The 16203-nt window shown below is 38.2% G+C and overlaps 1 protein-coding gene across 1 annotated transcript in view; it reads right to left on the minus strand.

The window, feature by feature from the left end:
* Positions 1-896: 896 nt before the first annotated feature.
* PRSS12 (serine protease 12) overlaps positions 897-16203 on the minus strand; it is a 74639-nt gene continuing 59332 nt past the window's right edge. The window contains exons 11-13 of the mRNA XM_049631093.1: positions 15831-15953; positions 2597-2877; positions 897-1296 (exon numbers count right to left, since the gene is read on the minus strand). Coding sequence (XP_049487050.1) covers positions 989-1296; positions 2597-2877; positions 15831-15953 — 712 coding nt within the window. The 3' untranslated portion in view covers positions 897-988. The remainder of the gene's footprint in view (positions 1297-2596; positions 2878-15830; positions 15954-16203) is intronic.

Consider the following 16203-nt stretch of genomic DNA (forward strand, 5'->3'; position numbering starts at 1 on the left):
GCCTGTTTGAAAGCTAGGGATACTATAAAACATTACCAGCCTTTTAAAAACGGTCATTGAAGGCCATAGCCACTTACAGCAGTGCCTAGCATATAGCTGGTGCGTTAATTAAAGCGGTTGAAACAGTTAAATTATTTTAGAGCTTTTTCTCACTAAGCAGAGAAAGCATTTTTAACAGTATTTTTATTAGCTGGGACTATCAGGATAGTGGAAGTCTACAGATTTTAGTCATTACAAGAAAGTCGCAATAGATGGCACTCTTAAATCATGGTCCAGCAAACCACATGATGGCAAGGAAAAGTTTTATCAAGTTGTAAATTTGAAGTAGCTGAAAGTAATTGCTAGAGGATGTTAACAAATAAGGTGGATAAATTAGGTTGTACATCCAACAACTTGAAGGCATTCATCAGGAATTCTTCAAATTTTTCAGGGTAGTAGAACTGTTACTATAATGCATAGTACAAAGGCTTCATTCAGGAATGTATGATCACTGATCCTAGTCTAGGTTTATAATGGAATTCCTTCACTTTTTTGGCCCTTGATTTCCTCAGTTGTTAAAGGCTACAGAGATTCAATGTGTGAAGATGTCTTAGCCTTTTGAAGAAAATCTGAGCTTAATTAAACAATGCCACTCCTTGACTCTAGTATAAACAGTATTGATTGAGTTATAAGCTCTAAATCCAAATGCATGTAAAAACAGCCTTACTGCACTATTGATACACAGTAATCTCTGGAGAATGCTAATAAAGACTCCAGAGTAGTTTTTGGGTGGGCCACAATGCTAGTTAAGGGTAATTAGTACTACACTGAGGTATCTAACAGAATATTCACATCACAAATTCTCAAGCAGCAATGGTGCACATGATTTAATCACAACACAAAAGAAGGAACATGGCTCTCATCTCCGTTGGCTGGCATCTCTGGCTGAGTGCTAATGTGGATGTTGAACATTTTCCAGTATTTTCTCTTGAAGCTTCCATGTGAAGAATTACAATTTGGTGACACTTTTTATCCAAGGTACAAAGGCTGAGACTTTGGTATAGACACCAGGTGAATCCTTGACTCCACAGCCATACCCCCAGGAGGTCACCCCGTACACGACCCAACTCTCTCCTGACCGAACACACATGAGTGGTCCTCCGCTGTCTCCCTGGCAGCTGTCAACACGTTTGTGTTCATGTAGATTTCCAGCGCAAAGCATCCTTCCTGTAAACCGACCCTTGTAACGTTCTTCACAAAACCTCTTGGGAAGTAAGGGGATGGCTGCTTGTTGTAGAGTTCTTGAATAGGCTCGTCCTAGTCAGACCAAATAATCTGAGTTAGATGCCAGCCAAAGATCTTACACAAAAGCACTACATTTAACAGTCCAATGAACATTTAATTGAAAATAAAACCCTATTGTGGCATAGTGTAGTTTGAGTGAGTGGTAACTAAATGGTATAGAAGGACCTGAGTGGCAAGAACTCCAAATATGGCATCTGATAAAAGATTGAGAAGCTAAACATTCCTGTATACTAACCATTTGATGTTGGTGTACTCCCTGGCAAGACATTAACTGTTCAGTGGCTAATATGTATAATTGATGATGTCCTCTACAATAGTCCTTTCTTGGATCTAAATTCCACCTTTTTTTCTTGCATCCTATTTACTCAATTGAAATAATTCATAATAGAACATTCTGTAAAACTGACATTGTCATTTCTGTTAACTTGTATCTAAAGGTGAATGAACCTTCCCTCCTGCAGTAATTGAGAATGGATACACTTAAGTATTCTCAGACACTTGATTTGCCTCATGGTTCCACATAGTGTACGGAAAAGGCATTTACTCTGATATGATTTTACTGTTTCATTCAGCAAATGTTTTCTTTGTGGTTTATCTAAGGAGTGGTCAGTATGTGCTTCTTCAGTATTCTATATCTGCAACAGCTATTCTACCTTTTTTCAGCTATGAAATAATACAAATATAAAGCCCAGATTTAATGCAGTGTGTGATGAACACAAATACTCTGTAAATAAAACACTGAAATTATCACCTGTAGACATACTTACTTGATGCTCTTTTCAAGAGTATAATTAGCAGTATTGATCATATTTAGTGGAGAGGGGTCAACCTGTCCTTTCTCCTTATTTAGTAGCCATTTGGGAATCAAGTACCCAATCCAGGTGAGCCCCACATCTGTTGTTTCAAGGACCATTCTGAACAAGCACTAGCTGATACACACTGATAAAACTCTATAGCAAAATGATACGGGAAGTTGTCATTCAGCCGGCCAGGCACAAGTGTTGAAGTAGGATCTTAAAATCATTTATTTCTTCTGTCTCCTTACTAGTGTGGGCAACTCAAAGTAAGGAAGGTTTCTCTACCAGCCCTTAAGGTGATTGAGTTCTGTCAATTTGTACTAAACTGAATGATAACCAATAGTACCCTTGGGATACAAATCCAAATTGCATGCATGCATCACAGGCTTGGCAGAATTTCCAAACTACTAAGCCTGAACCCATGTAAGATTTTACTACCCATTGTACACCCAAAAGTACTGATAATCCCAGACACAAGAAAGGTGCCCAGATGTCATTTGTATTATCTACATTACCCGTGTCTCCCCATCCTGTTATGTAACAATTGGAGGCGGTTTTCTGTGGCCTCTCTCTCCGGAGTGGCAAACAGGCCGGCAAAACATGGCTGCTAAATCTGACACACTGCTCTTCTGGTCCTTCTAATCTAACCAGGGCGATGTCGTAGTCACTGCTGTCAGGTCGATACTCCCGATGAATCACAATCTGCTGAACTCCAATTTCTTCTTCAAACTCTTCTGGCACCAGAGTATGATAATCCCCAACCCGAACAGCATAGCTCCTTGTACTGTTACCGTACCTGGGAGGCAGAGAGCTAGTAAGAGGCTAGAGATTGTTAAACTGTCAGCAAGGAAGGTTAACATACTGTAGGCCTTTCCTCCTATTCCTTATCCCTTTCTGTAAGTTTACTTTTTGCATTTCTCTGATCCCAGTGCTCTCAGTCCTGTACTCCAAACCCACTTCATTCATATCACTGTTTAATCCAGGTTCCTGGCCTGGTTTTCTGAGAAGGAGCAAATGTGCAGCATGAGTGGAAAATAACAGCTAAACATTAACCTGTTATCTCCCTACCATGAAAAAGGATCAAAACAGGAACAGATAGAATAGGGCAAAATTACTGTCTTGTTATTTGCTGTCTTCATTTTTCTATCATTTCCATGATAGTAGCTCATCACAAAGCTCTCTGAGGGCAGAAACCATGGCTGGTCTAACTTTGTATCCGTCAAAGCACTTAACACATACCTACTTTACTCCCCTTTCCTGTAAACAATGCAAACCAAAACTGTATTTTCAGGGCAACATACATTTATTATATTATCACATCTCTTAAATCCTTCTCCAGATGTCACCTCAGTGAGATGACTGCAGCCCACCTTTTGCCCTCCTATACCCCAGCACTCCCAATATCCTTAATCACTTTTTTAACACCACTTTCTAACAGATTAATTTATTATGTCTCTTGTCCCCTGTCTCCCCTGCTTAAACAAGAAGTAACTAAGGACACAGGGATCTTTATGTTCACTGATGACTCTAAAACACCTATAATAGTGATGCCCATTAAGTGAGAATGCAGCATATATATGTCTTTTAGTGAATGAATGAATGGATGGATATTTTTAATATGTATGTCTTTTTTCCTTAAAGTATTCAGTTAAAGTAGAAATATTTACTAGATTGATAGTTCTCAGCCTGTTTTTTCAACCAACATACCTTGATTCTGGTGCATCCCCCTAAAGCAGAGTTTCTCAACCTTAGCACTGTTTTCACATTTGGAACCAGAGCAATCTTTGTTGTGAGAGGCTGTTATGTGCATTGTAGGATGTTTAGAAGCATCCCTGGCCTCTCTTCACAAGGTAGTGAAGGTATACACACATCCAGACACATAAACACACACCCCAGTTGTGACAACCAAAAATGTCTCCAGACATCTCCATATGTCCCCTATGGTGCAAATTAGCCACAGTTGAGAACTACAGACACAATATATGATCCAACCCACTTCCAGGTTACTCTTTCTCACTTAAGATTATATAGCACCTTGCTCACTTACCCCCTACCAGTACTTAAAACATCTTAAAGGCTTAACTTTCAATACCATGTCCATTTACTTCCTTAACTTCCTCACTTGCATTGAGCCTATTCTCCATCTCAGCCACCTGCTCCCGTCATAAGACTTAGACAGACCTTGTATTCACCAAATACTACACATTTCTGAAGTCTTGATTTAAAGCATCTCCTACTTTCTACCTCCTATCCTTACAGTTTTATAGCTCTACCATTCTTCAACCCCATTACGCTTCAATCCTTTGACCCCGCTAGTTTTTTCATTTCAATCTCACTTTGCCTATGACTTCCCTTCTTACCAGGCTTGGATTCCACAATCACTCCTTTGCAAAAAACTCAGTCCCTCATTCCTTTTATCTGCCAAACTCTAGCTATGGTTTCATCAACTTAGCACCTAGTTTGTGCTAGCGTCTGACTGTTGAGATAGAAATATGTACATTTTACAGCTCTCACCTTAATTTTCTTTTTATGAAAACTTGAAAGTCTTACACTAGATATGAGACCTGTACTTGAATGTGAATTTACAGAAGTCTGTATTGAAAACTTGAGTTTTCTAATGACTGCCTATTTAAATACAGCCTTCCATTTCCTCCTGTAAAATTACTGGAAGTTCTAAGCTGTTCAAACACTCTAACACCCCTAAGTGGGGCTTGCAATATATAGAGTAAGTTTCTTAACTATGTCAGCTCAAAAAACTGAACAGTGCTACAAAGATGATTTAGCTTATACATCCACCTATTCTTGATCTATAATACTAATAATTCCCTGTGCTTCCTTGATTCCCCTTTTCCAACCATAAGTCATCACAGACCTTTTAAATTCAGAAAGCTTCTTATATATTGTTCCCAGAGAAGATCCTCTTGTGGGTTCTACTTCAAAATTTAAGTAAAGTTTGGGATTATTTCACATCTTAAAACAGTGAAAAGTAATAGTCATGGAGAAAGATCAGATTTACTTCTCACTCCCACTTTCTGGGTACTGATACTATATTATAAAAATTCAGTTTGTCTAGGGGCCCCTGGGTGGCTCAGTTGGTTAAGCACCCAACTTCAGCTCAGGTCATGATCTCCTGGTTTGTGAGTTCAAGCCCCACATTGGGCTTGCTGCTATCAGTGCAGAGGCTGCTTCAGATCCTCTGTCCCCCCTCTTTCCATCCCTCCCCCACTCACACACTTGCTCTCTCTCAAAAATAAACTTTTTTTTTAATTCACTATGACTAATTAATGTATTCAGGTTTTAAAGTAAAACCTCAAGTGATTTAACGCCTTTCTAAAAAGAATAATTGTGAATGCATCCTTGAAAGTGGTGCTGAAATGTTTCCATATTATCTTTAGAATGGAATTGAAGAAATTCTCTTGAGCTTCATTGTCCAGTGCAGTAGCCAGTAGCCCAATGTGGCTACTGGAGTACTTGAAATGTGGTTGGTCTGAAGTAAAATGTGCTAAAAGTATAAAATATGCACTGGATTTTGAATACTTGGTATGAAAAAGAATACTAAATATACTGTCTCTATAGATAATAAGCATTAAATATCCCGATTTTATATTATATTTTGCAATGCTATTTTGGATATACCAAGTTAAATAAAATATTAAAATTAATTCCACCTGTTTGGATTTTTTTATCTTTTAATGTGGCTACTAGAAAAAGTCACATTTGTTGCTCACATTGTATTTCTGCTAGACAGTACTGGTCTAGAGAAATAGTTTGGCATAAACTAGGCATCCTATTTTATTATATCTCTTTAATACAGTCTCTCACATTGTTTATTACATTGTTTATAAATTTTAAGCTTGGATTATGAGACATTCCCTTCATACGTGAACTTTTTATATCCTTTCACATAATTACAGTACTGTTCAACCTGAAAAAAAAAAGTCACTACAACAACATTTTCCACTCTTTGAAAGAGCTGTGTCACTTCACTAAAATGATCCTTGTATCTAAACTAACTGTATAAATATATTCTACATTATCTGAAAATTGGGTCTTCAGCGAGTAAACAAAGAACATTTCTACAACAAGGAAATTTCGTTTTAAAATACCCAAGTGTTAAAGTCTTATGCAGTCTTGCCTTTAATGTGCCCCTTCATTCCTGGACTACTGCAATAGTCTTGTCCAATGGCCTTGCTGCTTCAGGTTTTAACTTTTTCAGTCCCTCCTTCACACTGCAGCCAGAGTGAGGTTTCTATCTGACAATATAACTACTCTTCTATATACCCTTCAAGAGTTCTCCACTATCTACACAATAAAGTTCAAATTCCTTAAATGATATGCAAATTCATCCAAGAATGGCTCTTGCCTACCTGACCTCAGCCTGGTCTCCATGCCCCTGTCATTTTAGCTGCCTGAAGAGGTATCCCACACACCTGCCTTTATTCGAACTATTTGCAGTATCATCCCCCACCTCCCATCTTAACATGACAACTGATTTTATCACTCAAGTCTCAAGTCCAGAACCTCCTAGGAAGCTCTTGCTGCCCTGCCCGAAAACTGACCAATCCTGCCTCTGACACTCTCACTAACACTGTCAGAGCATTTATAACAATTTCTAAGACAAATTAAGATGTCAGGTCTCCCCAGGTAAAGGCTCCTTAAGCGTAAGGACCATGCTATACTCACTTTCGTATCTTCAGCACTAAGCAAAGTGCTTGGCACAGACAAAAAAGTCTTAGTGTATGTTAAATAACTTCTTTTCAAAGGCATCCACGTGCACATATATAATACTGTCATCCCTAACTTACTGAAATCAGAGTCAGCTTCTCACCAGTTCTCATAACAACACCATCACTAAAGTGTCTGTTACACTTGTTGAAATCCTCCAAATATCTAATGTTCTTGTTAAATGCTGGCTGTTTACTAGAAGCACCTGTACCACTTTTAAAAATATAAATGCCTAGGGTGTCCTGGGTGGCTCAGTCGGTTAAGCGTCCAACTTCAGCTCAGGTCATGATCTCAGTTCGTGGATTCGAGCCTGTGTCAGACTCTGTACTGACAGCTCAGAGGCTGGAGCCTGCTTAGGATTCTGTGTCTCCCTCTCTCTCTACCCCTCACCTACTCACACTCTATCTCTCTCTCTCTCAAAAATAAACATACAAAAGAATTTTTTTTTAATATATAAATGTCTAGGTCACAAATCTCTGAAAATATTAAATTAATAGGGCTGATGTAGAACGATAGGTGATTCCATTCACAGTCAGGCTTGAGAACCACTGCAACCAACACTTAAAGGCATAGTGATAACTCCTGCCCCTGCATGTCTAGAATCTCTCCAAGTGAAGTGAGCATCGTAAGAGATTACATAAAGGTATCAAAACCCAAAACTCATACACGTTACATACATATTCTGTGTTCTCCAATCAAGCAGATTTCAGCCAGTAGATTTAAGTCTACTCCAAAATTAGTATGCTCACCAATCAGGAGTTGATATTAAACTGAAAATAAAAATAATATATATACCTGACTAGAAGGGGGGAAAAAAACACTATTCTTGTCAAATGAATCTCTTTATTGGTACCTACACTTTTAAACTTGTCCTGATTTAAGGAAATGGACCAGTAAACCTAAGCAGTGATTCCCACGCTCCTTTCACTCCAATTATTTTTAGACATAATCACATGCTTGGAATTTGAAGAGCATCCAACAGAAGACTGGATTAGTTTGCTAACCAAATATTTGTCTTCTACTGTCACCTCTCTTATACTTCAGGGATAATACTTTGGCTGAGGTTCCCAATATGACTGCAGATTTTGAAAACATTTACTGTAGTTCTAGGCTTCTCAAGAAAACATATCAAGGAAACTTTTTTTTTTAACATAAAAACTAGTCCAGCTTTTGTTACTTAGACAAACTTTATTGTATTCAAAAATGCTTCTAAACCAAACATTTCAGGTTTCGGCTGACACACCATTCAGTTGTTTGCTTTGCTGAAATGCCTTCGACTACCCCTCAAATAAATAGTGGATGAAATTACCAGACAGGCTTCAGCAAGAAAGGATCTGAAACACAGCAGCTTAGTAAGATCCAATGTCCTCATTTTTCTGAGATTCTGAACAATAAAGAACAAAAAATTACTGGAATTAAAAATAGAAGAGTTGGGGCACCTCGGTGGCTGTCAGTTAAGCATCTGACTCTTGATTTTGGCTCAGTTCGTGATCTCACGGTTCATAAGATCAAGCCCCAGGTCGAGCTCTGTGCTGGCAGCATGGAGCTTGCTTGGGATTCTCTTTCCCTCTCTCTGCCCCTTCCCTGCATGTGTGTGCATGCATGCACACACATACATGCGCACACGTGTTCTCTCGCTCTCTCAAATAAACATAAAAAAAGTGATTGACTAAAGTTACTTGTATAAATGATTACAGTTGCTTAGAAGCCTCCGTAGAACCTTGCACTGTCATATATATGTGTGTGTGTGTGTGTGTGTGTATTCAGGAAATGGTTTTAGCATGATTGACAGTATTAGGTATACCACCAAAGAGCATGTTCTTAATGAACTCTGCTAGATACTAGGTCATGATGAAGCATATGCTAAGCATCTGATACTCTGTGTCTTTAAAACGTGACTCCATTATCTCTGTGCCTCATCTTTGTAATTACAAAGACCTAGACATTTCTGATTTTCAGAGCAACAATCTTTAACAATTTCCAGCTGCTATGGTGTTTCTAGGAAAAAAATGAAAGATAAAATCAGGTAAAGCTATATTTTTGATCAAATCAAATTTGCAGTAGAATCACAGAAATAAGAGAGTCCTTGATTTGGGTACATTCTTCCCTCCAATACGATGTCTGTTACCAGAACAAACAACTAAAAGGAATTAGTGTAACATTCAGGAATTTTTCTCTCACTTATATTGCTGCAGCACCATAGAGAGAGGGTCATATCATGATACTCATAATTTAGAGTATCAAAGGCAAGCAATTTATGTCATATAAGAATCATAGGAACTCCAAAAACACTTGATTTATCCCAAGTTTCCACTTCAAAATGCCAACAGGATATTGCATTCATTCCAACGTCTGTATTGCATTAACACCAGGGAAAAATGTGAAGAATGAGATAGAAGACCTTTAAATGGTGATTCACCAACTATCTCAGTTTTTGTGCTGGCATTAAAATAAGTGTTTAGAACATATCACATGTGAAAGTTACAAACGAATTAGAATTTGATTACTAGAACTGTCGGCCTTACAATAAAGTATCCTTATCATGCAAAGAGACTATATAAAATGAAGGTAACAGCATAGTAGATCTGAAGTAACTGCATTGTGATCTCAACCTCCCAGGCCATCATTCTTAGATTGTTCAGACATGAGGATTATATAAAAGAATGACTACAAAGGCAAAAAAAAATTAACATAAAGAGCTGTCATCCCATAGTATAAAATAACACACATGGGAATAGCAATCTAGGCCTTATTCAGAAATAGGTGTTCAAGAGCACCGGCCTATATCATCACTGCAAGAATTAGGCACCAAAAAAGGCCTGATGAACAAGAACCCATTATATGGAATATGCAGAAGTCCACTAGTTAAAGCATTAGAGATACAAATAAAAAACAGGAGTGAAAGCTCATTCCAAAATATACCCAGGGTACCTGGGTGGTTCAGTCGGTTAAGCGTCTGACTTCAGCTCAGGTCATGATCTCACAGTTCTTGAGTTCAAGTCCTGCGTCAGGCTCTGTGCTGACAGCTCAGAGCCTGGAGCCTGCTTTGGATTCTGTGTCTCCCTCTCTCTCTGTGCCCCCTGCTCGCTCACTTGCTCTCTCTCAAAAATAAATAAACATTTAAAAAAAAACAAATTTCCCCTACCAGTAGACCTTAAATTACACTCCCAAGAAATCTAAAAGGAAGGTAACCTCTCAGAACATGACAATATTGCTTCTACGTTGCAGTCTCTTCGATTCCAGAGGAAATCTGTTTTTGCAAATTTAAGAGTTTCTGATGATTAAAGGAGGGTTGTTTTAATCCAAAGTCCTTGAACCCAGAAAAGAAACAAAATTTGGAGCTTATTCTAATCACTAGTAACTGTCCTTATGCCTTTTAATGAGCTTACTGCAATAAAGATGTGAGCTGTAGCTCCTTAGGCACTTCAAAACAGGAAGTCTATGAAATCTGGTAAAGGTTACAGACCAAGGCAGATGGATATAAAACACATTTGCAAAATAATTTTCTCCCTACACACATTAAAAGAATCTTGCATTATATCTAAAATACATCAAAATGCTGCATATCATAATCTGCTCCTCTGCTTTTTAATCAACTGTCTTTATCTTCTGTGCAGATAAAGGGAAGAAGTTCAGAAATGACATATGGAAGGAATTATCTGTTGATCCAGGTTTAAAATACCACCATTCTCTAAAGAGTCAAACATTCTTAAATATATCCACTATCTGGCAACTAAGCCCTCACTTTCATCATGCAACAACCATTTAGGAGTATATCCTATGTGCCAAGTAATATATTAGACACTAGGTTTATAAACAGAAAGGAGATGATTACTGACTTTAAGCAATCATCTAGAAGGAGCAGGCCAGAGGAGGAATAATGACATGTACACAAACAAACCCAAACCCAAACATGTAGCAAAAAAACCAAAACAGGGGCGCCTGGGTGGCGCAGTCGGTTAAGCGTCCGACTTCAGCCAGGTCACGATCTCGCGGTCCGTGAGTTCGAGCCCCGCGTCAGGCTCTGGGCTGATGGCTCGGAGCCTGGAGCCTGTTTCCGATTCTGTGTCTCCCTCTCTCTCTGCCCCTCCCCCGTTCATGCTCTGTCTCTCTCTGTCCCAAAAATAAATAAAAAAAAAATGTTGAAAAAAAAAAAAACAAAACAAAAAACAAAAAGAAGAAGAAAGAAAGAAAGAAAGAAAGAAAGAAAGAAAGAAAGAAAACAAAAAAGACCTTCCAAAAGTCAGATCAAAGTGTTCAACTCAAGTGGAATTTTTGGGTAATTTCCCTACTTAATACTTTAAGCCTTGAACCCTGAAGTCTATAACTTTTAGCAGAGACTTAAAAGACGAAGCATTTAGAAAACAGGATAATCTAAACTGAACCTACTGAATTATTTTGCCTAACCTCTAAACCCTAAGACAGGCTTCTCCAGGTTCCTTGTAGTTTCCTACCTTATTCTTCTCCAGTGGTCAGTGGAATAAAATCACCCAGAATTTTCTACTGTTGAAAATAATAATCTTTGATTCTCTTTTTGGAACCCTAACATATAACAACCAACATTTGTTTTGAATTTCACATTTTATAAAATACTTTCAGACATTTAGCAGGTCATTTGTTCTTCACTGTGGAATATTATTGCCTTCATTTCATGAGTGGGAAAACTGAGGCTCCAAGAGGCAAAATAATTTTCACAAAAGTGAATAGTTAAAATTGGAGAACTGTGACCTTGGTCTCAATGGCCAGATCCAAGTCTCTTGTTACACAGTACCAAGTTCTACTGACTTTTGTCACCATGACTCTACCTTCTCTCCCTCCTTCTTTTCCATCTTCTATTTCTATTACAATAGTCCCCCTCCAGTTCCTACCATACTGAGTCTTAATCACTTGGTAACACGGACCAATTGGAGTCACTCCAGTAGCATGTGTGCAAAGATTCTTCATCTAATTTGAAGCTCATTCACAGACTCCTGGATTAATAATTTTGCTTTACATCCTCAGATCAATCCTATATATCTCCCAATGACTTGTCTTAAAACCCCTCTTAGATCACATTTCAAGGCTCAAAACCTTTAGTGGTTTCCCACCACCTAGTGAATGAAACAAAAATTCACTATTCCGGCATTTCAGACCTTTCCTGCTTCTCTCCCTCTCTCTCTTTAAAGTTTACTTATTTATTTTTGAGAGAGAGTGTGTGAGAGTGAGGGGAGGGTCAGACAGAGAGAGAGAGAGAGAGAGAGAGAAAGAGAATCCCAAGCAGGCTCTTCGCTGTCAGTGCAGAGCCCAATGTGGGGCTCAATCTCATGAAACATGAGATTGTGACATGAGATAAAATAAAGAGTTGGACATTTAACTGACTAAGCCACCCAGGCACCCCTGGGTCTTTCCTGCTTCTCTACTGTAAGTCCACTACCAAAACTCCAGATCACTATCTTAACTAATAACTCCCATCGTTCAAATATGTCTCATGCTTCTTTCACCACTATTCTCTCAACATTAGATGGTTACCCAGCTCCAGTCTCTATCAATCCATGAATACAACCTCTTGTGCTTGGACACACTTCATAACAGAACTTAGTCTTCCTCCCACATACAGCCCATTCCATCTTTGAATTGTCCTAGTGTTAAGTAAATAAAAAATAAACAACTCTTTGGTTAAAATGAAAATTATATTTTCTCCCATTAACATCTGAAGTATCTGAAGCAACAAGTAACAAATCTAATCTGATTCCACACAATCTCCCCTGTCTGTTTGCCTTCCCTGGTGTACCATGTCATTTTTTCATGATGTGGCCCCCAGAACTGAGCCAAGTTCTCTCTGTTTGATAGTGACAGTGCTTTTGTCTCTGACAATAGCTTGAGCATAGTAAGAATAGCTAGGCTCATCACTGCTTTGCCTTGACAATATTCTTTCAGTGCTGCTCAAAACTGATAAACTTTGTGAGCAACTGCATTACATCACTGACTTGTATTAAGGCTGCAGGACTCTAAAACCCATGCGGTCATTTTCACATGTGCTACATTTAAGCCACATTTCCTGGAACTAAAGTCCGCATTTTACTTCCTTCTTATTCTGCACTGCTTGTTAGGATCAAACTATCAAGACCTTTTCCCATCATGTATCCTATCTTCCAATATGTGTCTCTCCCAATCTTCTGGCATCCAAAAATATAATTAATTTACCATCAGTTTCCTTTTTTAGTTTTGTGATTAATATGTTGAATAGGACATGGATAAGTATCCTACGAGCTCTATTACATTCTTCCTCATCATCATTCCTCAAACATATCCAGATCATATCTGTTTTATCCACTAGGCAAGTGGGTCTTAACCTTTAGTGTTGAGAAGGATCATCAGAGATGCTTGATAAAAATGCCAACTCCTGAGGCTTGGCTCTAAAGATTCAGTAGATCTGGAGGAGGGGCCCAGGAATCTGAATTTTTAACAAGCTAAATGTATCTAATATTGTGGTGGAAAGACCACACTTTAAAAATTGTGCCCTGAATTTTTTTTTGATACTATTTTATCAGCAATATCAATATCTCCCTCTTCTGGGTTCCTATAGCTACACTGAAAATTCTTATCATAGCAATGATCCTTATCTGTCTTCTCTCCACTATATCCTATAGCATATTCCTGGGAATATTAAATTTTTGTTAAGTCAATGAATGAATATAATCTTTATTGTGTGTGCCGTTGATGTAACACATGAATGTATTAAACCCACTGATATATAGGTGAACTCTCAAACTCAATTATTATCCCAGAAATGACAAAGGCTATGTAAAATACAGATATGTGTCTTCTGCACACTTTACAAATGGAAGATTACTTCATAAATATTTACCAAAATAGATAAGAGGAAATGAATAGAGATCCTAGAAAGAAAGATATATGAGAACTGAGCATACAAGATAATTGACATAAATCTTTGGGTAAAGAATGTAACGTTCATAACTAAGATTTAACTTAAAAAAAAGAAGAAGAAAAGAAAAAATAAAGCTCCATCATTAGATACAAAAAAATATTTAAAATTTTTTTAAAAAGAATGTAATGTTCAATACAAAGTGCTGGTAAACTAACTATCCATGAAAGTAGAAAATGAGGCTCCTTTCTCATACTATGTATACAAAAAATAAACAGTAAACAGATTAAAAACCTAAACATGAACAAAATTATACATTTTCTTAGTGAAGAAGTAAGATAAAATCTTCATCATGTGGGGCTAGGAAAGGATAGTAAAAATTTTTTTTTAATATTTATTTTTGATAGAGACAGAACACAAGTGGGGGAGGGGCAGAAAGAGAAGAAGACACAGAATCGGAAGCAGGCTCCAGGCTCCGAGCTGAGCTGTCAGCACAGAGCCTGACCGGGGGCGGGGGGGGGGGGACTCGAACTCACAAACTGTGAGATCATGACCTGAGCCAAAGTCGGACAGTTAACCGACTGAGCCACCCAGGTGCCCCTAGGAAAGGATATTTTAAATAAATATAAAAAATTTTATCAAACTTAAAAAATTGACACATATTAAACATATTAAATGGACATTAAAATATCTTCATAAGAAAAAGATTTTAAACAAGTGGACAGGACATAACCCCACACTGAGAAAAGGTATTTGTAACACATAACAACAAAGACTCTGTACACAGAACAAATTTTTTAAATCAATTTCAAAAAGACAATCCAATAGAAAGATAAGCAAAGAATATGAACAAAGAAATTCATGAAAGAGGAAGACACTAATCAGGGAAGTGGAACTGAAAAGAAATCCAAAAAGTCTACGATTGACAAAAACTAAAAATGTTGATAGATAATATCAAGTTGAAGTGGGGACTTGAGGAAATGGACTTACCTACTGCCATGATATAAATGGATGCAATTACTTTAGAAAATAAATTAATAGTGCTGAGTAAAACTGAATTGTGCCCATACTCTAGCAAAATGTTCCCACATATGTGTACCCAATGAGACATACAATAGATGTCTATTACAGCATTGGTTTTTCATAGTGAAAGAATTGAAACCAACTAACCAGCCATTAGTAGGGAACTAAATAAATTGTGATTTAGCCTTACAATAGGAGTTAAAATTCACATGGTGGTTAAAGTGAACAAAATCTATATGGATAAATTGTAAATATATAGTGAAGCCTTGTATCACATATGGAAAAATATAAAACAAATTCTTGCTTGTAAGAATTTTTCAATGACATGTTATACATTTTATATAAGACTTTTTATTATGACCATTTTCAAATATACACAATTAGAATAACACAGTGAAACTCCTGTATCATCACCTTGCTTCACTAATTATCAATATTTTGCCAAGGATTGGTATACATTTTTAAATCCCAAAATTCATGCTGAGGAAATGGCCATTAGTCAGGCCCACAAAAGAACACAGGACAAGAACAAAGGAGAGCCAGGTCCTAGTGCAGACACTGCCACCATGAGCAGTGTGACTCTGGTACACCATTTTTCTCTGTATGGCCTCCCCTCTCAACTGGAAAGACTTCAGACTGAAGTGATAAAATGTTTGGGAGATGAGGAAATAATCAGGATGCAACCTGGACTTTCTAGAAGGTACAAATAGAGAAATCTAAAAGACACAAAACACCAAGATCCAAAGGATCAAAAAACAATAAAAACTTCACTCCCTACTCTTAGTATCCACTACTGGGTCATCTGAGATCTCCTCTAGGTCTACTGGGATATGATTTCACCCTCAGATAAGTTCTTGAGGGAAGCACTAACATAGCTGCCTCCCCTCCCAAAATGCATCTTCTCTTCCCCCAAATACAGAGTTTGCTTTAACACTGGCGTAGCAAGTAGCTTCCAGAGGGCTCTCGTTGCTCCTTCTGTTACCTCCCCCACTTCCACAGTGCCGTGGGCACAGGTAAAGAAGACTGGTAGCCTGGCTCTGTCACCCCAAGTTTCTAGTATGCTATGGAGCAGGAAGGAATTGGAAGCACTGTCAAATAAGAACCCAACGGACTTGTTTGGAAAGGTGGACACATACCTCTTGAAGCAGTGTGCTGCTGTAAGGACCCAGCAGCTACTCAAGAGCGTGGCCCCACAAAGGAGCCTGCCATCTCCATGGGATGACTTAAGCCGGAGGGACACTTGCCAAGGCCAACCACCCCTAAGAAGAAAGTAAGCCACTTGAGTCCGTATAAGGGAGAAAAGCAAAGAAAAGCATCCATTAAGACAATGACTTGGAAGGCTTGCAGGTGGGAGGAAAGCCACATAAAAGGGACCCTAGCAGGTAAGATATCTCCCTACTTTGAAAATGGTACCCCTACAACCTGGAGCAGACCACACTGAAGATCTGCTTATGGACATTTGTATGCATCCCACCCACCTCTGACACTCGTGGAAAAAACTCAGTCTTC

Source organism: Panthera uncia, chromosome B1 (assembly GCF_023721935.1).
Source record: "Panthera uncia isolate 11264 chromosome B1, Puncia_PCG_1.0, whole genome shotgun sequence".
Classification (NCBI taxonomy): Eukaryota; Metazoa; Chordata; class Mammalia; order Carnivora; family Felidae; genus Panthera; species Panthera uncia.